Here is a 22,673-nt window from a genome sequence, read left to right as displayed (position 1 = left end):
CAAAAAATCCCTGGTGCCTAGTGGCGTTTTTTCTGCCCCCCAGGGGGTAAAACGGGCGAAAAAACGGGCCGATTTGACCCCCAGGGGGGGGCAGAAAATGTAAATCAAAATTTAGCCCCCACCTGGAAGTGACCCTTGCCCAAGGGGTCACTTCCATTGCAATGAAAACAATCCCTGGTGCCTAGTGGCATTTTCTGCCCATCCCCTAGGGGCAAAATGGATGAAAAAACAGGCCGATTTGCCCCCCAGGGGGGGCAGAAAATGTAAATCAAAATTTAGCCCCCACCTGGAAGTGACCCTTGCCCAAGGGGTCACTTCCTATATTTCTACAATGAAATCCCTGGTGCTAGTGGTGATTTTCTGCCCCCCCTGGGGGCAAAACGGCCAATAAAACTGTCCGATTTGCCCCCACCTGAAAGTGACCCTTGCCCAAGGGGTCACTTCCATTGCAATGAAAACAATCCCTGGTGCCTAGTGACATTGTCTGCCCCCCCCCCTCCCTGGGGGCAAAATGGGCGAAAAAACGGGTTGATTTGCCCCGGGGCGGGGGGGGGGGGCAGAAAATCAAGGACATAATTATACCCCACCTGGAAGCGACCCTTGCCCAAGTGGTCGCTTCCTACAATCTACAATCTAAATTTAAATCCCTGGTGCTAGTGGGGGCATTTCCGCCGCTCGATCGCGACGCTGTGCGCGATCGTGAGGAGAAATGCCCTGCAAAGAGACATCAAGGGAGAGAAAAATCTCTTTCCTCTCCCCTGATGCCTCCTTGCGGCCCCAAACCCCGCCAGACACGCAAACACGAACCTTTTTCCTCGACGCTCAGGAAACAAATGGCTTCCCGAGCGCCGGGGACTCCCTGATGACGTCAGCGTGTGCTGTGCGCGCTGACGCCACGGGATTCCCATGGGGGGGCGGGGGGCAGCGGAAGCTCTTCCGCTGCCATCCCCACACCTGCGGCCACGATCGGACACCCTCGGGGGGAGCACCAGCGCTTCCCCCGAGGGAGGGGCTCATGACGAGCTCGTCATCAGCACACGACCAGTGTGTGCCATGACGAGTCCAGCTCGTCATCAGCAGGGAAGGGGTTAACTCACAGAGTAATATTAATTTATTAGAATGTATCTGTGATTGTGTTTCATCCAAAGAATCTACAGTAAAAGGTATGACACCTTTACTGGCCAAAATGGTTCAGGTCTGATTGACTACCTTCTAGTACATGTCAGAATGTGGTCATTGGTCAAGGACATGAGTGTGAGATCCAGACACAACAGTAATCACAATCCTATGGATTTTGTGTTGAATCTGCTAATGAATTCCACATCTGGAACCTCCATTAGCCCTATGGATGAAAGGTGATGCCTAACCCATAACAGACGGACAATCCACTTGTGCTCAATGATAAGATCAGATCAAGCAATGAGGTCCATCTACACCCATGTTCAGCGGTCACTTGTGAAAATATGTAATTTGAAACTGGTTTTTACACTAGATGATGTTAAGATAAAAATTGGGGGAGATACACTAATTCCTATACAAGAACCTAAAAAATAAATTTTTTAAGGCACCCAGGGCCCAGGGACAAAGGAATTTTGGTATGTCGTGGTATGAAAGTAAGTGCAGTAAAGCCAAAATCGCCCTGGTTAAGGCAATCAAAATTTAGAGCATGGGGAAAATCCTTAAGAGTAGAGCTAATTATAACAAGCATTGGCATAGCCAATAGGTCTCGCTTTTGGGACCTTATAAGTGTTTAGCCATGCAACAGTTGATGTTGTTGCACCAAGGATATTGTGCTGCATAACGGCGAGCTGTGAACCTGATAAGTGTTAGGACAGTGTGTGGGGCAGGGGGGTAAGCATGGGCAGTTTTTTTTTTGGGGGGGCTTTTAAAGCGCAACAGCTACCCAAAAAGGGTTTCCCGGCGCTAAAGAGACACTAAGCCATTTGAACTGATCGCAGAAATCAGGAGAAAGGCGGGTGCAAGTTACTGCTTAAAAAGCCATGTCTTTATGGCTCTGCGAAAGTGGAAATAACGAGTTTCAGAGCGTAAGTTCAAAGGAAGAGAATTCCAAAGCTTGGGGCCCAACAGGGAGAAAGATCTTCCCCCAATTCTAGCTCGGCGCACTTTGGGCACACTAAAAAGGCCTTGAGATGCAGATCTCAGGCAACGAGCAGGCGTGTAGGTGTAAACGAGGGCTTGTAAGTATCTAGGGGCATTGCCCCATTTGATTCTATGCATAACACTCAGTGCCTTAAATTTGACTCTGTTTTCAATTCTTAGCCAGTGGAGTGCCTTAAGATGACCAGACATGCGTTCCATTCTGTGACACTTACAAAGTAATCTTGCAGCAGCATTTTGCACAAGTTGAAGGCGTCTCATGACCGCCTGTGATGACCCCAAATAGAGGACATTCACGTAGTCTAAACGGGAAGTGATTAGCGCATTTACCACAGACTTCTGTGTGTCATCAGGCAACATCCAAATGATTTTCCTGAGCCACCTCAGAATGGTGAAACAGGTTGATGTTAAGTTAGTAACTTGGGGCTCCATAGTTAGGCCATTGTCGATAATAATGCCAAGATTGCGTACTTGGTGCGACGGAACGGGTAAGGAACCCATTTCCGAGGGCCAATGTCTTGGGCTCCAGAGATTCTGATTTGGACCAAATATTAGAACCTCCGTTTTACCTCCATTCAGTTTTAGCAGATTGTCCCTCATCCATGTTGCGATTATACTAAGATCTGACTGCAAGAGAGAGGAGGAGTCATGACTTCCATTTGAAAGGGAAAAGACAATCTGCGAATCATCCGCATAGGTGAACATGTTTAGACCTGCCGCTTCAGCGATCTTGGCAAGAGGGGTTACATATAGATTGAAAAGCAAAGGACTCAACACCGAGCCCTGAGGGACTGCATAGGGGGATAGATGGACATTTGAGGACGAGGTGTTGGAGGTGATCTGAAATGTCCTTAGTGTAAAAAATGATGCTATCCAATCCAATGCTTTGCCCCTGATGCCTATGGCAGAGAGAGATTCAAGCAGAATGTTGTGGGAGATGGTGTCAAACGCTGTGCTGAGATCATGTAGAATCAGCGCAGCGGAGTCTCCTCTATCTAACAAAAGACGAAGGTTTTCCATCACCCCAAGCAGTGTTGTTTCTGTCGAAAAACCAGGGCAAAAGCCCGACTGGGAGGGGTGAAGTATGTCATTCACCTCCGTATACCTAGCGAGATGACCATGGACGTGTTTCTCCAAAACTTTGGAGAAAATAGGAAGGAGGGAAATGGGACGAAAATTGGCCAGAATTTTAGGATCGGCTGTTGTTTTTTTTAGCAGAGGTGAGACCATGGCATGTTTCCACATGGACGGGACCTTTGCCGTGGAGAGGGATAAATTCAACGTCTGGCAGATTACGGAAAGTTGTGGAGTGTCCAAGAGTCTGAGTACGGAAATAGGGAGGGGGTCGATTGGAGAGACAGATTTCACTTTCCCTAAGATATCTTGAAGGCTTTGAACATTCATCCCAGGCCAAGATGTAAGTGGCTCATAAGACAGATCTGGCGAGAGGGAGCTACCCTCCTCCCTGGGGCCGAGATCTGAATTACTCACGGCATATGCCTGGTGCTGTTTGAGGATGTCCTGATAGATGGTCTCAATCTTATTAGTGAAGAACCGCGCCAATTCTTCACATTGATCATTATTCAAAGGAGAGGGTTTGGCTTGGTTTTAGAGCCTGCTAACTCTTTTACTAAATTGAACAATGTTTTAGATTTGTTTGTGGCCTCAGAGATTGTCTTCGCCACGTACTTGGCTCTAGCTGTAGTGCAGGCTTTATGATAGAGCTTAAGTTCGTTCCTGTAGATCAAGCCGGCAGCTGAAGAATAATTTTTCCTCCAGAGGCGTTCCAGACGTTTACATTTGGACTTTTCAGCCTTCAATGCCTCGTTATCCCATAGCGCTGGAGAATTATGGGTTTTGAATTTATTATGAGCCAGTGGCAGGCACGTGTCTAGGGCTCCCAAAAGCCACTTGTTTATCTTCGTGGCTACTATCTCCATATCCTCCGTGTCGAATATCTCACCAAGAGGTGCAGAATCTAAGGCTGAAATGAAGAGATTTATGTCCAGCTTCTTCCAATTCCTTTTTCCGGACTGTACTAACGTGCTGGGAGAAACAGAAGCCACTGAGTCAGGCACGCTGAATTTGGTAAGAAAGTGGTCTGACCAATGTTGGGGTAGGGCTGGAAGGCAGTGTAATAAGGGAAAGCTGGAAAAGATTGGGTCTAAAAGATGCCCGCCTATGTGTGTGGCTCCCGAGTTCCACAAAGTTAAATTCATGGCAGCAAGGTCATGAATTAAATTTCTGCTTGGCTTATTCAATGGGTCATCAAAGTGTATATTCAAGTCTCATATGATGGACAGGTTGCTATAGTTTACCAAGACCGATGCAGTCCAGTCAACAAATTGAGTGGCCCAAGATTGTACTGGACCTGGTGGTCGATAGATCAGAAGGCCAGGAAGAGTTAAATTCGGGTGTAATTGGAGTTTAAAAAGGGCCATCTCACAGGCGTTTAAGGAAATTGGTTCCAGAGTGCATTTCAATGATTTTTTAAAAATAATGGCTATACACCCCCCCCCCCCCCCCCCCTCCCGTTGATCTATCTTTTCTAACAATTGCATAAATTGACGGTAGGGCTTCCGCAATGTCAGGGCCCGCACTATCGTGTAACCAGGTTTCTGTGAGAAATAAAGCATCCAGTGTGTCGTCAGACAAAAGGTCGTAGATATTTCTTTTATGTTTGCTAAGAGACCGACAGTTCAGGCTCCCAAGAAGCCAAGTTTGTAACGGCTTGCAACCTGTGGATAAGTGTCGGCAAGACTGAGGGACCTCAAGCTGAAAGTTGCAAGTAGAGCATGAAATGAAACTTTGCCTATCGTTCGGTAGGATCTTACAGTTGTGATTAACAGGGAGTCGCAGGGAAAGTAACATATCAGATGGATAGGCCCTCAATGCTGGTGTATTTACTCCAGAGGTTTGGGGCCATGGGCCCGGCCTGGCGCGGACGGGCGCAGACGGGCTTGCCTTTGGCGTGCCTTCGGCGCGCTGACGGCACGCCCGCTGCGCGTCCGGGGAAAGCACATTGATGTAGGGTGGTAGGGGGCGTGGCCTCATGTAAGTGGGCGGGGCCAGGGCGCTTGGCGCGCGATGGCGGCGATGGCTTTCACAAACCCGCGGCAGCGCTTACATCCGCTGCGCGGGAGAATTACCACAGAAGTTAGAGGGGGAAAGTGCCCAAAAGTGAGTAGCCAAATCTATTAAAAACAATCAAATACAGTGCTTTTTTAAAATTAATCTGCAAGCGATTCTCCCGGCTTCCGCCTCAGGAGAGTTCAGTGTTCTAAGGCGCGGCTTGTAATCAGCGCGACTTTTGTAGGCAAAGGTGAAGGTGGGCGTGGCCTCACGTAAGTGGGCGTGGCCAGGGGGCTTGGCGCGCGATGGCGGCGATGACTTTCGCAAACCCGCGGCAGCGCTTACATCCGCTGCGCGGGAGAATTACCACAGGAGTTAGAGGGGGAAAGTGCCCAAAAGTGAGTAGCCAATTCTATTAAAAACAATCAAATACAGTGCTTTTTAAAAAATAATCTGCAAGCGATTCTCCCGGCTTCCGCCTCAGGAGAGTTCAGCTTTGAACCTGATGATAAGTGTTAGGACAGAGCGGGTGCAGGGGGGTAAGCACGGCGAGCTTTGAACATGATAAGTGATAGGGCAGAGCGTGGAGCAGGGGGATAAGCACGGCAATCTTTGAACCTGATGATAAGTGTTTGGACAGAGCGGGGGACAGGGGGATAAGCAAGGCAAGCTTTGCACCTGAGGACAGAGTGGGGGCAGGGACGATAAGTGTTAGAACAGAGCGGGGGCAAGCACGGTGAGCTTTGAACCTGATGATAAGTGCTAGGACAGAATGGGGGTAGAGGGTAGGCACGGCGAGCTTTGAACCTGATGATAAGTGTTAAGACAGAGCGAGGGGCAAGCACGGCGAGCTTTGAACCTGATGATAAGTGTTAGGACAGAGCGGGGGGCAGGGGGATAATCACAACGGCTTTGAACCTGATGATAAGTGTTAGGACAGTGCGGGGGCCGGGGGATAAGTATAGTGAGTTTTGAACCTGATCATTAGTGTTAGGACAGAGCGGGGGCAGGGGGATAAACACAACGAGGTTTGAACCTGATAAGTGTTAGGACAGTGCGGGGCAGGGGGATAAGCACGGCGAGCTTTGAACCTGATGATAAGTGTTAGGACCGAGGGGGGGACAGGAGGGTAAGCACGGCGAGCTTTGAACCTGATGATAAGTGTTAGGACAGAGCGGGGGACAGGAGGGTAAGCACGGCGAGCTTTGAAACTATGATAAGTGTTAGGACAGAGCGGGGGGCAGGGGGGTAAGCACGGCGAGTTTTGAACCTGATGATAAGTGTAAGAACAGAGCAGGGGGCAAGGGGGGGTAAGCACGGCGCGCTTTGAACCTGATGATAAGTGTTAGGACAGAGCGGGGGACAGAGGGGGTAAGTACTACGTATTAAGGGTAAAGTGGCCTACAGTTAAAGTGGCTGCTTCTATGACATACCTAAAGCTGCTGGTTGAGAAGCTTGAAATGGACCCAGCCTCCCTTCCCCTCCCCTCTGAAAAATGGCAGACTCTGACCTTGAAGCCTAGAGGTGGGGGCCAGAGGAGCGAACAGCCCGGAGTAGAAAGGGAGACAGGGACAATTGTTTTCAAGAAATGAAATGTACTGTTCATGCCCTATTGACAAACTTCCATGGCATGAATAGTGGTGAGGTTTGCAAACAGGAGCAGTTTTCCTCCTCCCTGTCCAAAGGGAGGGGTCGAGAGAGGAAAGAGCAGGCTGGAGAAGGTCAGGCTTGGTTGTTTTCAACTTCGGCGATGAGAATGGAATGCAGAAGGAGGAGAGAACAGCCAGGGCCTGTGACCCATGACGAGAGAGGAAAGCCATATGGCGCCTTTGCTCGTAAGTGCGTGCCCGTGCACATGCACCCAAGCTCTAGGCCACAGTGGTAGCATTTTCTGAAGCCCTTACTGAAAGTCTCGCCAGAGTATAGCTCATGCGCTTCTCTAGGCTAGTCCTAAAAAGGGAACAAGCAAGGCTAACAAGGAATGGGACAACAGGAGGTGAGATTAACTGCTTGAAGCCTCTAAACTAAACACTATTCTGGAACTTGGTTACAACTGAGTATGCAGAGGGCTCTATGACAATTGATAATAATATAGCAGCAGATGGTTGAATAGATCATATTTCTCGTCTGTATTCTTTAGGACCAGGGCAAGATGTGGATTCTAATAGTCTTGGGGTGCTAGCTTAGCCAGCAATGCAGAGAGCTGTGCTTACCACCCTATCAATCCTAAAGAGATTGAAGCAGTCATTAGAAAGACTGTACCTTATAATGCCCCTGGAATTGATAACATCCCAGGCGATTGTTCATATCTGGTATTGACATAATTGGTCCATATTTTACAATCATTTGTAATGCTATCCTAAATGGAATGAGTGTTCCCGATTTGGGGGCGGACGCTAAAATTATACCCATCTTTAACAAGCATTTGCAATGCAATAGGTCTCGCATTTACGCATTTGACATTGCAAATAATAATGCCTTTTATTTTTGTTTTAAAGACATAAATAAAAGGCATTGTTATTTACAATGCCAATAGCTGAAACTCTCGTAACTGCTTGACCTATTGCATTGCACATGCTTGTTAGAACTGCCTGTGCTCAGCACTGGCACGACCCAGTCCACTTAATGCCCTAGTTCAATGTTCCCAATGGTGGGACTACCTCAATATATAATGTTAGCCATGGACTGAGCTTGTTGCAGAAAAAAACAATGGCAGGAGTAGGCAGATTCTATGTGGAGTTGGTGTTGGGTGAGGGCACACCAGATGAGAGAAGTTCTTTACTGTGTGTACTGTCTTAGCGGCCACAGACAATCTGCCACGCCTGTCTAATTTTCCTAAGGCTGCAAATGAGGATGTGTAATGTGGACCTGAAATGTGTTGTTTGTTCTTTGGCAAAGTTACTGGTTTTAAAGTTTATAATATTGCTGAAAATGGAATAAAAAATATATAGAATGTCGGCATCTAAGCTGTTCATTAGATCTGTGCATTGAAAGTGCTGTTGAATTATGGAATCAATTGGCAGACTGCTGCTGTTGGAAATACACGTTTTACTCAAAATATCAGACTTTTCTACACACCTTGATAGGAGGGATATTTGTGAATTCATAGAAAAGTTTTCTTTGTTTTAGCTTCTGGTCCACTAGCATTTGCTGTCAAAGGTGCTTGCCTAATTCTGACCAGAGGTTCACATTTTTGTGGTGAGGTGGAATACACTTAGAAATTTGCCACAATTCCTCGAATTCGTGTGGCCTTCACCAATAAATGATTTACATTATGTATAAAATATGTTCTTACCATTTGTATATGCTCCCCGTTGTGCCCTCAAAAACTAGATGTTCACTACAATACATTTCAATGGAACACAAATTATCAACAAAATCCAACATCTATGCCAACTGTAACCTTCCACCTAAGTAGTGCCATGAAAAACTTGTCACCTAGCAACCAGTTTTGTGAATTTCACCCCATATTTCAAGGATCTGATTTACAATAGCAGTATTATCCAAGGGGGTAACTCCAGGTAGTAATTAACCAGAGAGGAGCCGGCCCTCTGGTTCGCCTCAGGCCCTCTGGCTAAACCCCAATCACTAACTCCTGGGAGTGCCCTTCCCTTTTGGACAATATTGCATAATTGTTGGCCCTCATCCCATCTGCAGGCCAGAGCAAACTCAGAAGAAACATAAAATGATGCACGAGAATGATTGGCAATGCTGACTCACTTCACTATAACTATGCAAATGGATCATGCGTCATGGATCAGGGCTATCACCTAATCCCTATCTCCTCTTTTTTTCCTCCCTTAATCTATTATTACAGGACATATATTTTTATATATATATATATATATATATATATATATATATATATATATATATATATATATATATATGTGTGTGTGTGTGACCAACAGTTCGGCAGCACTCAGGCACAGACGAGCTTGTCCCCAATTGCTTTATTTTGGTAAAAGCAGTCGTGCTAGTCCGTCGATTCAAACAGCCATCCGCAGCCCTGACGCGTTTCGAGTGTTTCTCTTTTTCAAAGGGAATTTGTGCTTGAGGTCAGCCTATAGTTATTCTCTGGGAGGCATTTCGTACCTTTTCCACTTCTATTCATGGCTCAACACTAACTGGGAGAAACCGGATGCAAATTAACCTTCAGGAACCACCAACGAGCAGGGGTAAAATGCACTGAGTTCTAAAGTCAGCAAAAATATAGGGTCCAGCAAAAGGCATAAAATCCAGAGTGACCACACAGGAAGGTGGATTTCGTGGAGGGAGTGTGAAGGGATAATTATTTGTGATTTCACTTTTTTATTATTCCTATATATGAATGCCCTAATGGTCCCGTAAATATTTCTAGTAATTGTTTACTTTTTCACAGGCCAAGAATTGATCAATTGCTATCTTCTTTAATTCAGTTATGAAAAAATGCATTTGCTCAAATCTATTAAGTTACATTTTAATTATTTTTACCTTTTCTTACCCCAACAGATTATTTGTTCCACGGTGTGAAGAATGTGAAGATGGTTGAAAGCAGTGGGAAATGGCTAGCACTTTTTATTCTGATGACTGGAGTGGCCAACGTCGCACAGAGCCAAATGACTTGCACAGTGAATGATAACAATGTTGCTTTATGTTCTGGCTTGAGCCTCAGTGAGGTCCCTAAATATTTATCAACTAGCATAGTAGAATTAGATTTGTCTTACAATAAACTTCAGAGTATCAGCGAAGAAGATTTTTCTGCCTATACAAACCTGACAATTTTGAACTTGGCCTTCAACAACATTTTCAGAATTGATCGCAACTCTTTTGCCTCAAATCTCCTTCTCAGAAAGCTCAACCTCTTCAACAACTCTCTGACGGAAATCCCTTCCCTGGCGATAAGTCCTTTGAAGCGCCTGACTGAGCTGGAAATGAGCAACAATTTGTATTTGAATTCAACCCTTGATGTTGTTTTTTACACCTTTAGAAGCTTGATGGTACTGTCAATGGGTGGAAGTGAGATCACTTGGATTAGGAAAAATGATTTTCTACCTTTGCAAAATATTTCTTTACAGAAATTTGCATTGAAGACAGCTTCCAGCCCTAAGCACTATGACAAAGGGACGTTCGCTGTGCTTAACACCTTTTCTCTTTGGTGCGACTTTGCATTGGACACAAATCCTTATGTGCTACCCTTGATCCTGGGAGACTTACGTGGAAAATCGATAAAACTCCTTCGTCTACGCAATTTGTTTGCAAACTCTTACTACACAGATGACATGGACTTGTTCAATGGTTTAGCAGACACTGGTCTGAAAGAACTTATTTTGTATCGGGGTAAGTTCAATGAGAACTTATTACGCCTCTTATTGATAAATGTGCAAATATCAAATGTGACAAATCTGTGTTTGATTGCCATAGACTTTGCAAGGTCTCTGAATTCGTCTGCTTCAAATGTCGGGATATCCACTTTGACGTTAAATAAGCTTCTGCTACAGGACATCAATAACCCAGACATACTGAGGTTCGACTGGACGTTCACTTGGTTCAGCAAAGTGAGCAATCTTCACATCATAAACGTCAACTTTAATTATGTTCCCTGTGATGCATGGGATGAAATGAAAAATGTTATTGTGCTGAACATATCAAACAACCGACTGACCAACGAATTTGTATACAACCCAACATGCAAAAACCCATCATTGCCTAAACTGGAATGTTTTAATGCCAGCAGCAACAAAATAAATAGCCTCAAAATTATTTCATTATTAAGCTTTAAATGGTCAAATCTCCGGGTTGTTGATCTTAGTCACAATGGCATTGGATCAAACAGTGAGTCCTGCAGCTGGGGACCTGCCATTACAAAGCTAATACTGCACCATAACATCATAAAAAAGATAATATTCAATTGCCTCCCTACAAGTCTGCACTACTTGGATTTGTCAAATTCTGAGTTAGATGGGCTGGACACAAACTATTTCGCCAAGAGTACTAATTTGAGTGAGCTGTTTTTGAGTAACAACAGAATTAAATTCATCCCCTCCAACTGGGAGATCCCCAACCTCCGGTTCCTGGCTATTGATGGTAACTCATTTGGAGTGATCACAACAGGCTCCTTCGACAAAATGCCAAAACTTGCAAAGTTGAAAGCAGGCAACAATCCTTATCATTGCACTTGCGAGCTTGCCATGTTCATTGAGGAGACCATGCAATATGGTGACCTCGAGTTTGCAGATTGGCCTCAGAACTATAAATGCTATCATCCACAATACCTGCTCCGTAACATGATAGAGTCTTACAACCCAGGTCGGCTGGAATGTGATGTCACCCTAGTTGTGATTATCTCTGTCACAACAACTGCAGTTGTGGTCATTATATCTATGCTACTCTGCTGGAAGTTTGATGTACCATGGTACATAAAAGCAACATGCCAAATCATTCAGTCGAGACACCGATCACGTAAAGGCATTCCTTGCAGGACATACAGTTACCATGCCTTTGTCTCCTATAGCTCCTCAGATGCAGATTGGGTTAGGAGGGAATTGCTGTACCGTCTGGAACAGTGCAACCCCCCTTTCAGTATCTGCATACATGAGAGAGACTTCATGCCGGGTAAGTGGATCATTGACAACATCATTGAAAACATTGAAAAGAGCCGCAAAGTCATCTTTGTGTTGTCCCGTAGCTTTGTCGACAGTGAGTGGTGCAATTATGAGCTGTACTTTGCCCACCAGCGTTGCATTGGCCATGCTTTTGATGATGTCATCTTGGTTGTTAAAGAAAACGTCAGCCTGGATTCCCTTCCAAATAAGTTCTGCAAACTGCGAAAAATGCTGAGCACAAAGACTTACTTGGAATGGCCTTCTGAACCAAACAAACAGGCATTTTTCTGGGTTCAGCTGAAGAACGTGTTGGGAAAATGCACCCTGGAGAGTGCTGATCAACAAAGAATTTCTTGGACCAACGACAGTGCTATATCCGAGTTGCCTGTTGCATCATGAGCTACACATTTGTTTACTAAGTAAATGTCCATACTTATTTATGAACCTCTAAAGAGAATGGTCTTGAAAGTGTTTAATGTTGTGCTCCCATATGCAAAATAATTTGCTAGCCACCTGCCCAAAAGTGACCAGCATATTTTCTCACAATTTTTATATGAAGTGTTAAATACTGCAAGCCGACTAAAGACTGTTCCTTGGGTTGTGAGAGCCCACACTCTAATATATACAGATAAAACTAAGACACTTAAGTACTTTTTTATATAATTAAATATATGCAGCATAAAACATTTCCAGGCAAATTTTTCAAGTAACATCACAAGGTAGATGCCTAGCTGGCAAATAAATAGCCCCATGTCATGAATCCTATATTGCAGCTTGTAAGCAAAAAATCACTTTGCCTCCTGTGTTTTTTATTCCCATACCTACAGTGTTAAAAGCAAAACTACAAACTCCAAAATACATCTTTTTTTTTGTTTAAAATACTAGAATGTGCTGAAAGTGTTGCACAAGACATGGAATCACTTGGTGGTAATGAACACATTTAACATTTCAAACATTTTAGTTATGTCCAGTTATTCCTTTTAAAAGCATACCCAAATGCATGGTGCCAGAATCACCAAGAATTTACTGTCAGTAGGTATTATCAACTCTTCTAATCCTTATGACTTACTCCGAAGTCCAGAAGAAAGTCAGAAATACCACTGAGAAGCCGACAGCTAAAGTTTTGTGGATTGGGCCCTTGATTACCAACATTATCTTTGCCGATCTGTCGCCCTAAAAATAATTATTCATTGGAATTAAGAGATTGAGGGCTATATGTAGGTAATCACATATTACCAATTCCTAAATACCGAATTTTACCGATTCGGTATTTAGGAATCGGTAAATGTGATGTAGGTAATCAATCGGTAAATTTTACCAATTCGGTAATATTCATAGGAATGAATGGGAATTACCGAATCGGTAAATACCGAATCGGTAATTCCCATTAATTCCTATGGGCCTGGAGGCCCATAGGAATGAATGGGAAGCCATTCACTATTACCGATTCTGTAAATACCAAATCGGTAATAGGGGGAACATATTCAAGCGTGGCAGGGTGTCACATTGACACCCTGTTGCACCCCTGAATCGTGCATGTGTGCACATGTGGCGCACATACATGCCTTAAGGGCATGTATGTCTGCCACATGGCACTTTTAAAAAAGCACAAAATTGCTTTTTTAAAGGTTTTCGATATTTACCACCAACTTGTAGTTGGTGGTAAATACCGAATCCTTAAATGAAAAATGCACTCACTTGAGTGCTCCCTACATTAAGGATTCGGTAATTTACCGATTCGGTATTTTAAGAATTCGGTAATTTACTGATTCTTTAAATTACCGATTCTTTAAATTACCGATTCGGTAAATTACCGAATCCTTGAAACCTGCCTCCTACATCTCTAATCCCTAATTACCAGTCGGTAATGGTGAATTTCACCGTTACCGACCGGTAATGCCCCACCTACATATGGCCCTGAGTCAGGATTATTTGGAGGGCCTCTTTGACTCGTACTACCAATCAGGCTATGACTGACAAAAGAGGATACTGATCACCAATTACAGGCTAGCTCATGGCAACTCTGTGTTCTTTCACTAAATCCAGCACCTTAGCATGACTTGTGTTTGCATTCACGTAGGACAGACTTAGGACTCCTTTTGGTTCCTTCACATCCGCTTGCATGCCACACAGTCTGAAGACCACATGTGTAGCGGGCGGGTGTAGGAGTGATAGTCTGTTTTTAAACCATCAGCGCTGTAAGAAAAAGTACGAGGGTCTAATCCATTGCCTTGCCACGATAATACATGGATTAGTGGCAAATGATGTTCATCTTTATCAGCAGCATATCTGAGTCTGACATTTCGAGTGAGGTAGTAATTTTGATTTAACCCTTGAGTTTTCCCCACACATCCACCTGCAAGGTTTAGTGGGGAGATAGGTCTCTATTCCAGGTTTTACAGGTCAAAACGGTCTGTAAGTCCAAAACAGCATGCAGTCTTTAATTTTGACTGACAGAATTCTGAATGGAGCGGTAAATTGACCCCAAGGAAAAACACATTGTGCGATAGTGGTTTCTCCACAGTTTATTTGTATCCCCTGATGTTTCTGCAGGACCCAGGACGAAGCTATTAGTATCCTATTAGATTTACTGTTATTAGAAGAGAGTCTTCTGGATTACATGCTTACCCAGAGAATTGGATGAGCATTGAAAATGGACAATTACATCATCTGATCTGGACACGCTAGTAGAGATATGCCATGTGTTATGTCTAAAAAAATGTTTAATCGATATCCCACATTTCAGTTTGCCTTAAGTCTACCCAGATATAAACAGTACAGTTTTATCTGATGTTTGCCTTGTTCCCTTCTTGCCACAAAATGCTGTCTGGTTTTGTGTTGCACTTGGATCCTACAACGGTCTTTTTGATCTATTTTCAGTGCTATTTGCTTACCCCTAACAACACACTTTACGAGGCAGGCATACAAACGACACATTGGGAAAACCAGTGGTAGGCAGGTGGTCAGTAAGCTGCTTTCACGGCTGAATGGAATAAGATATCCTCAGACTTTGGACCCTGAGATAAAAGCACAGCATATTGTTATAGAACTTGCATGATTTATTTCTGTAGTATAATAATGCTTCTGTGTTCCCTGCTAGATATTCAAATAATGAAACATTTTTTGTAATACTTTTCTCTTCAGAGATACTTGTGAAATGTTTGATTTATTTAACCAATTGTTTTGACAATTGTTAGGTGAAATAACTCATTTGACCCTATTTTTAACAAGCATTGGCAACAACAAGATGGCATGCCTTTATAATGCAAGTGCCGAGCTATTGGCTTTGCCTGTGTTTGTTTGTGAAGCATTATTTGAAGAAAAAAAGTAAACCAATTAAAAATATTGGAGGAAAGGTAAATGCACATCTTTAGGTATTTCAAAGTTGTACATTAAATTCAATATTTTATATAAATGACCTGCATTATTTTTCTAATACTTTTCACTCGGGAAACTCTAAACATAATTTAAAAAGAAAAAAGAAGTGACAGAATGTAATTTAAAAAACGCTTGCGAAGGTCTAATTTACCTTCCACAGGACTCCGAACTGAAACGTATGCCAGTCATTTGGTTCTCGGCAGTAGCCCCAGAAGCAGATTTATGAGCTTCCAGGAGAAGAGACAGCCCCTTTTCTGTCAGCCACTTTTCAGTCACTCTAAGAGTCTAAAGAAACTGTCTGCCTCAAACACCAACTGAATGAGTGCAGCTGCCAGTCCCACCCACAGCACCATAAAAACATTTATGTGCTAAGGCCTGTGCATTCATGTACATAGAATTTAGGACATAAAACAAAACCAACCATTAAAGTCTGCTCTTTAGTCATAATGCAGCAAAATATATCCATTGCTGTGATTTCACAGATATTTTGGGATGGGTGGGGAGCAATGCTCATAGCAAGATGGAGGCAGTTGCAGGTAGAGAGGGAGCATTGCACAAGTGGTGGAGCTAGAATGGGTGACTTATAGTTTGCCTTGGCATTATATAGTTATGTACCGTTATGGCATGCAAGAATACTAAGACACTAAGAGGCAGCAGCCAACAGTACATTGTAACATACACCTCTTAAATCCACATGAGACATAACTGCTTTGAGGATTATTCATCACCAGCACTGTACAGCCAGAAAACCAAACATCACTAAATGAACAGCAGCGGAGTAATGCAAGAGATCTGTCACACATTGCTGGAAAATTCAGAGGACTTTTAATATAATGCACCGCTGCAGGCCCCAAATATATATACAATCGGACCGACTTCTTTACATCTCACAAGGACACTCAGATATGGGATGATAATAGAAATGCCCCTCCCAACTCAGATGTGGGATGATGATAGAAATGCCCCTCCCAACAAATCGCTCCACTTCCAACCATGCCTGCTCAGGGCCACAGCTATACACAAAGGGCCAGATGTAGGTAGGCTTTTACCGGGTGGTAACGGCCGAATTCGGCCGTTACCACCTGGTAAAAGCAATTTGACATGTAGGTCCCTGTAATTTACAGACTCGGTAAATTTACCGGTAGGTAAATTTACCGAGTATGTAAAATACCGAGTCGGTATCATTACTGATTCCGGACAATTGGTATGTAGGTGGGACTCTTCTGAGTCCCACAAGCAGTACCACATCGGTATTTTACCATCAAATACTACTTGATGGTAAAATACCGTTTCTGGTGTGCATGCACATGTGTGCATGCACACCTATGCCATATGACAGGCAGACCTGCCCTTAGGGCAGGTATGCCTGCCACATGGCACCCGAGCCTCTTTTGGGGGTGCCAGAGGGTGTCAAAGTGACACCCCCTGCACCCTTGTGACAGTCGGTATTTTCCGATGTGGTAAATACCGACCGGTATATGCCCAATCAATCCTATGGGCTTCAAAGCCCATAGGAATGCATGGGCATTAACTGGTCGGTATTTACCACATCGGAAATTACCGACTGTTTCCGATTCGGTAATTGCACATCTGCAATTACCTACATCTCGGTATTTTTATTTTCCGACCTCTTAAATACCGAGTCGGTGTGACTCGGTATTTAAGAGGTCGGTAAATAAAAATTACCTACATCTGGCCCAAAGTCTCATAATGGAGAACCGTGTGCAGTAACCAGATAAGCAATTTATATCATAAGAAATAATATTATGGGACATGCAGAGCTATTCAAAGCTGCCAGTGTATTAAAAACCCTAAACCTGTGTGTGTGTGTGTGTCTCTCACACTTCATCATCCAGCACAGTGCTACACGCTGCGTCCCATGACACAATATCCACACCTTGGTGGTCATCACACACAACATGGAAACACTTTCCAAATAGGATCAAAACAAAGACAACACCCTTCCAACCACACACCCTACATAGTGTAGCATGCTACCCATGTAGGCAAGCGCTTCAGTGCCCCATACAGGGGTAGTAAGCGCTATGTATAAATACCACAATATAAAACAATACAATGCAATTAAGAATAGTACTCCTAAAAAAGAAAATTAAGATGGAAGAAAAGAGATTTTTTCAGCCATAAAGCAGATTCACGCCCTGTGTATTATTTCACTATCTAGAATTTTGGTCCGCAAGTGTATTTAGCTGTAAAGGTTTTTTAACTTTGAGGATAGATCAAGGCATACACATCATGACTGTCTCTATAAACCCCATTACTCCATTTAGATTCTATTTTTACACTTGTGGCTTCATAGGTATTTCACTAGCTTACAAGAAAATCATTAAAAAAATGGAAAAGCTTAGAGAATACACTTGTTATGCTAAATTTTGGAAATGATGCAATTAATGGAAACAAGCATTGGCATAGCCAATAGGTCTTGCCTTTGGGGCCTCATTAGTGTTAAGCAAGATCTATTCGCTTTGCCAGTGTTTTAAAGCTATGTTGTTAAGAATTATGGCTGCTGTGCAGCATGTTGAAAAGTTCAAATAAAAAGTATTTTGAGCATTTTTTGTTACCTGATATATAACTAAGAAAACATTATGTACTGCTGAAAGGCCCAATAAAAAAAGAATAAACTTAAAAAATGTCTTGTAGCTTTTTGACCTTGCAATGCTGGCAACGTCTTCCTGCCTATTCTAATGTTGACGTGGTGCTCAGTGATGCTGAGTGATGCTGTGGTGTCGCTTAGTGATGCTGTGGTGGTGGTGGTTAGACATGGTGTTCCGGTGGTGTTTAGGTGCTGCTTAGCTGGTGCTAAGATGGTGCCGAGTTCTGTTCAGTTGGTGTTGTTTTGAGATGCTTGTTTGATGCTGATGTTAGGTTGCGATGTAGAATATGAGAGCATATAAATTACACAATACATCATTTAAGCACTGAAATGCAAGCTCAAAGAAAGCACCAAGTTCTCCAAAACGGTCCCTATTGCAGAGAAACAGAAATGATTTTGGAAAGCCTTAAACCGAATCTGCTCGCAAAACACCTGTCTTTCACTCAAGATCAACAACCCTTGTGATTGAAGCATGCTTGCAGAAAACAGACAGCATAACATTACAGGAAATAGCTCTCATCTTGCAATGAAAGACTGCTATCCTATGAATGAAATGAAATGAAAAAAACTTTATAGAGCACGTAGCTACCTTAAGGCATCCCAGCGCCATTCACAGACACAGATAAGGGCCACACCTTATAAACAGTGACTTTGAAAAGTCATGTTTTAAGTAATTTCCGGAAAGACAGATGGTTGGAATCCTGACGTATGTGAAGGGAAAGGGCAGTCCACAACCTGGCCGCATTATAGGAGAAAGATCGTCCACCACTTCTTGCTCTCTTTATTTTTGGCACTGAGGCGAGCAGCACGTTCGCCGAGCAGAGGCTTCTGTTAGGGTGGTAGGGGATAATCATAGATTGGTTGCTTGCCGGTCCCTTTACCCAAAAAGACTTATGGGTAATACAGAGTGCAATATTGGCAGCCAGTGTAGGGCTTTCAACAGAGGTTTAGCCGATTGCCGATAAGTGACCTCTAGGATCAAACGGGCTGCGCAGTTCTGGATAATCTGAAGTCTGGTTGTGGTGGCTTTAGGAGCTCCTAGATAGAGCGCATTTCCGTAGTCCATGCACAAGAGGATCAACGCTTGGACCATTATCCTTCTAGTCAGGAATGGGAGAAGAGGAAGAACTTTCCAAAGCATCCTCATAATGCCATAGCATGTTGCCGACAATTTTGTTGTTTGGTGCCCATAAGTCAGAGAACGATCCAGCCACATGCCCAGACTTTTAATTTGATTCTTAAGTAGGTGTGGCAGGAGCAAAACAATTTGGCCACTGAAACTCTATTTTAGAAGATGGGGGTTGCCTGGGAGCATAAGCTACTTCTTGTCTCCATTCAGTTTTAAGCAGGAGAGCTCCATCTATTTGGCAATCTCCTCTAAGCAAGGGCCTATGCTTGCTGATGAATTGTCCAGGTGATTTAAGACCGTGACAAGTTGTGTATCATCAGTGCATGTCACGATTTTTATGCCAATTGGTTGAACTATCTCAGCCAGCGGTCTCATGTATATATTAAATAACGTAGGGCTCAGGCAGGATCCCTGAGGCACTTCGCACCCGAGGGCCGTATGCTTATTTTTTTTTTTTATGAACTTGTAGGGCGCAACAGCTACCCAAAAGGGTTTCCCGGCGCCAAAGACACAGCAAAAACATAGAGAGTGGAACGTCATAGGTCATTCAAAATTATTGGTCGAACAACCAGGTTTTTATTTCTTTCCTGAACTTAGAATAGCTCTCTTCTTTGCGTATGTGAATGGGTAAGGTGTTCCACATAGAAGGACCCTGATGGGCGAAGGATTTTCCTCCCATTTTAGAGAGCTTGAATCTGGGCACACAATATGTTGCCGCTGAGAGTGACCGTAAGTTTCTTTTAGGGATGTAGGGGTGCACTAGTGTCTGAAGGTATTTAGGTGCAGTGCCTGCTTTTATTTTAAACATATAGTTTAAGGTCTTAAATTTGATTCGGTTTTCCACTCTGAGCCAGTGAAGTTTACGCAGGTGAGGGGTTACATGGGTGTTTTTAGGTATTTGACAGAGAATCCTGGCAGCCGCATTTTGTATCGTCTGAAGTCTTTTTATTGTTCCTTTGTTGGCACCTAGATATAAGATGTTCCCGTAGTCAAGCCGAGATGTGACTAAGGCATTGACTACTGTTTTCTGCATGGAGATTGGCAGCATCCATAATATCTTTTTGAGCCATCTCAAGATGGTAAAACAAAGTCCGACCACTTTGCTAACCTGTTGCTTCATGGACAACTCGTTGTCCAGAATTACCCCCAGATTCCTAGCATGAGAGACTGGTGTTGGAAGGTTTCCTAACTGGGAAGGCCAGTGTGAGACATTCCATAGATCAGGATGTTTTCCCAATAAAAGAATCTCTGTCTTGTCTCCGTTTAATTTCAACTGATTCACATTCATCCAATTGTAGATGTTCTGGAGACCTTGTTTGAGCAGAGACGGAGATGAAGAGTTGGATTCTGATAGCCTGAAGATAATCTGGGAGTCATCCGCGTATGTCATAAACGTTAGCCCAGTTTTTTCGGCTAAATCTGCCAAGGGTCTTAAGTACAGATTAAAGAAAATAGGGCTCAAAATTGATCCCTGCGGTACTCCATGTGGGGAATCAAAAGATTCCGAGCATGCCAAAGATGAAGCTATCTGGAAAGTTTGTTGGTCCAGTAAGGATTTAATCCATTTCAAGGCATTGCCTTGGATGCCATTATTTTCTAGCATGCTGAGTAGCTTTTTATGTGACACAGTGTCAAAGGCTGCGCTTAAATCTAATAAGACGTTTGACCGTCGTCAAGATGTTTCCGGATTGTCTCGGAAACTCCCAACAGAGCGGTTTCTGTAGAGAAACCCGCTCGGAAACCTGATTGGGTTGGGTGAAGAAGGGAATTTTCTTCCACAAATGTTGTAAGGGCAGAATGTACATGTCTCTCCAGGCATTTAGAGAAGGCTGGGAGAAGGGAGATGGGTCTATAATTGGCTAGGATGTCGGGGTCTGCTGTTGGTTTTTTCAGAAGAGGGGTTACTATCGCATGCTTCCATAGGCTGGGTACTTCAGCGAGTTCTAAGGATGAGTTTAAGGTGTCAACAATGATGTTAAGGGAGGGACAGTCTAGCTCTTTCATGATATTCATAGGAATGGGGTCCTGCGGAGAGCCAGATTTGATAGACTTCATGATAGATTGAAGGGTATCAATTGTTAAGGTTTGATTAGTAGTAGGAGTGTTCAGCAGGTCTTGTTTATTGGTAGTGTCATCGCTATTCTTGTCTATTCCCTTAATTAGTTTCTCTATTTTCTCAGAAAAGAATTGGGCGAGGTCCTGACATTGCATTTTGTTCAATGGGCGGGCCGGAGCAGTGGTTTGAGCTCCCGCTAAATATTTAACCATATTAAATAAGGTTTTAGGTTTGTTCACAGCTCCCGTGATGGTGTTAGAAACATATACTGCGCATGCTTTCCTACATGCTGTATGATATAGGTTTCTGGCAGTATGATATTGTGTTTTGTCTTATCCGGAGCAAAATCTTTGCCCCATAGTCTTTCTAGTACCTTGCATTTGTTTTTTTCTTCTTTGAGGGAGTCTGTAAACCAAGGGACTGGAGGGCGGTGTCTTTCTCTCTTAGTATTTAATGTAGGCAAACACGACTCAGCCGCTTTGGCGAGCCATTGTTGAGTGGCATTTGCAATGCCTTCCATATCATGGATTTTATTGGGTATATTCAAGCAGAGTGCCGTGTTAAGTTTAGAGATGTCTAGCTTTTTCCAGTTTTTTCTAAATAAAACCTGAGGTATAGGAGGAGAAAGGGAATGAGACGGGGGATTTCAAACTAAGTTTGAACTAACTTAGACACTGCTTCTCCCTCAAAGACCTGAAAAGATCTGTGTTCTAAGAAGAATTGTAGCCAGGCAATAACTCCCCCTGACACTCCCAGTTTCCTCAGTCTTAAGAGTCAATATGTTATGGTTGACGGTGTCAATGCGGCGCTGAGATCTCGGAGAATAATGGCCGCTATGCCACCCTGATCCAAAATCCTCCTGGACTCTTCAGCCACCGCTACAAATGCTGTCTCTGTCCCATGTAGGGACCGGAAGCCTGTCTGTGAAGAACGAAGCAAGTTATTTGATCCTAGAAACTCAGATAATACTGAATTGACATGTTTCTCCAGTATTTTGCTGATTACTGGGGGGGCGGGAGACAGTCCGATAGTCCCCAGGGTCCCTGGGTCCAGATTTGGTTTCTTTAATAGTGCTTTTACCATCTCACCTTTCCATGGTAGAGGGACCACTCCTGAAGAGATGGAGGCATTGATCTGGTCTCGAATCACTGGGAGGATTGTACCCACTGCTAATTTTATGACGTGTAGGGGGGTGGGTCTTTAGGTGATCCATATTTAACCCGGGCCAGAATGGCTTCTAAAGAGTTAAGATCAAGTAAAGGGATATGATCCAGCGTTGGTTGAGTCCCGGGGGGGTATTCATTCATAGGATACGAGTACTTGTGAGTGTTTGTGCAAGGAATTGTGAGATATATAGCATGGATCTTTTTTGGGGAAAATTCTGCCAGGTTATTACAAAGGGAGAGAGTGCTATCTGGGGTATCCTGTGGTGTGTGGAGTTTAATAAGAGTTTTGGCAATACGGAAGATCTCCCACAGCGCATTGGAGGCCAGCAGGGTTTTTTCCCCATAGTATGTGTCCTCTGCCCTTTTGATTTCCGCCTGATACATTTTAATAGCCTTCCTATATTTTTGTTTACTGGGGGTTGCATAGTCCTGTCTCCATTTCCTTTATAATTTGTTACAGGCTTCTTTAAGTTCGCGGAGCTTCGGCGTGTACCATGGCGAAATCTTAGACCTAATTCCTTTAGGGCAGGATTGCTTAGGGAGAGCACGATTTAGCGAA

General features: G+C 43.7%; 1 protein-coding gene and 1 long non-coding RNA gene across 3 annotated transcripts in view; one reads left to right on the top strand and one right to left on the bottom strand.

Annotated features, from left to right (window-relative positions):
• LOC144798386 (toll-like receptor 2) overlaps nt 1-16,307 on the top strand; it is a 394,865-nt gene extending 378,558 nt beyond the window's left edge. For both annotated transcript variants that reach the window (XM_078669228.1, XM_078669227.1), the window contains one exon: nt 9,682-16,307. In XM_078669228.1, the coding sequence (XP_078525354.1) occupies nt 9,714-12,173 (2,460 nt within the window). In that variant the 5' untranslated portion in view covers nt 9,682-9,713 and the 3' untranslated portion in view covers nt 12,174-16,307. The remainder of the gene's footprint in view (nt 1-9,681) is intronic.
• Nucleotides 1-22,673, bottom strand: part of LOC144798388 (uncharacterized) — a 558,332-nt gene that overhangs the window by 113,874 nt on the left and 421,785 nt on the right. The gene's annotated exons all lie outside the window — the stretch shown is intronic.

The sequence above is a fragment of the Lissotriton helveticus genome, chromosome 12 (genome assembly GCF_964261635.1).
Source record: "Lissotriton helveticus chromosome 12, aLisHel1.1, whole genome shotgun sequence".
NCBI classification, from domain to species: domain Eukaryota; kingdom Metazoa; phylum Chordata; class Amphibia; order Caudata; family Salamandridae; genus Lissotriton; species Lissotriton helveticus.
The sequence above is the reverse complement of the archived record's forward strand: the minus strand, read 5'-3'. Positions and strand labels throughout refer to the sequence as shown.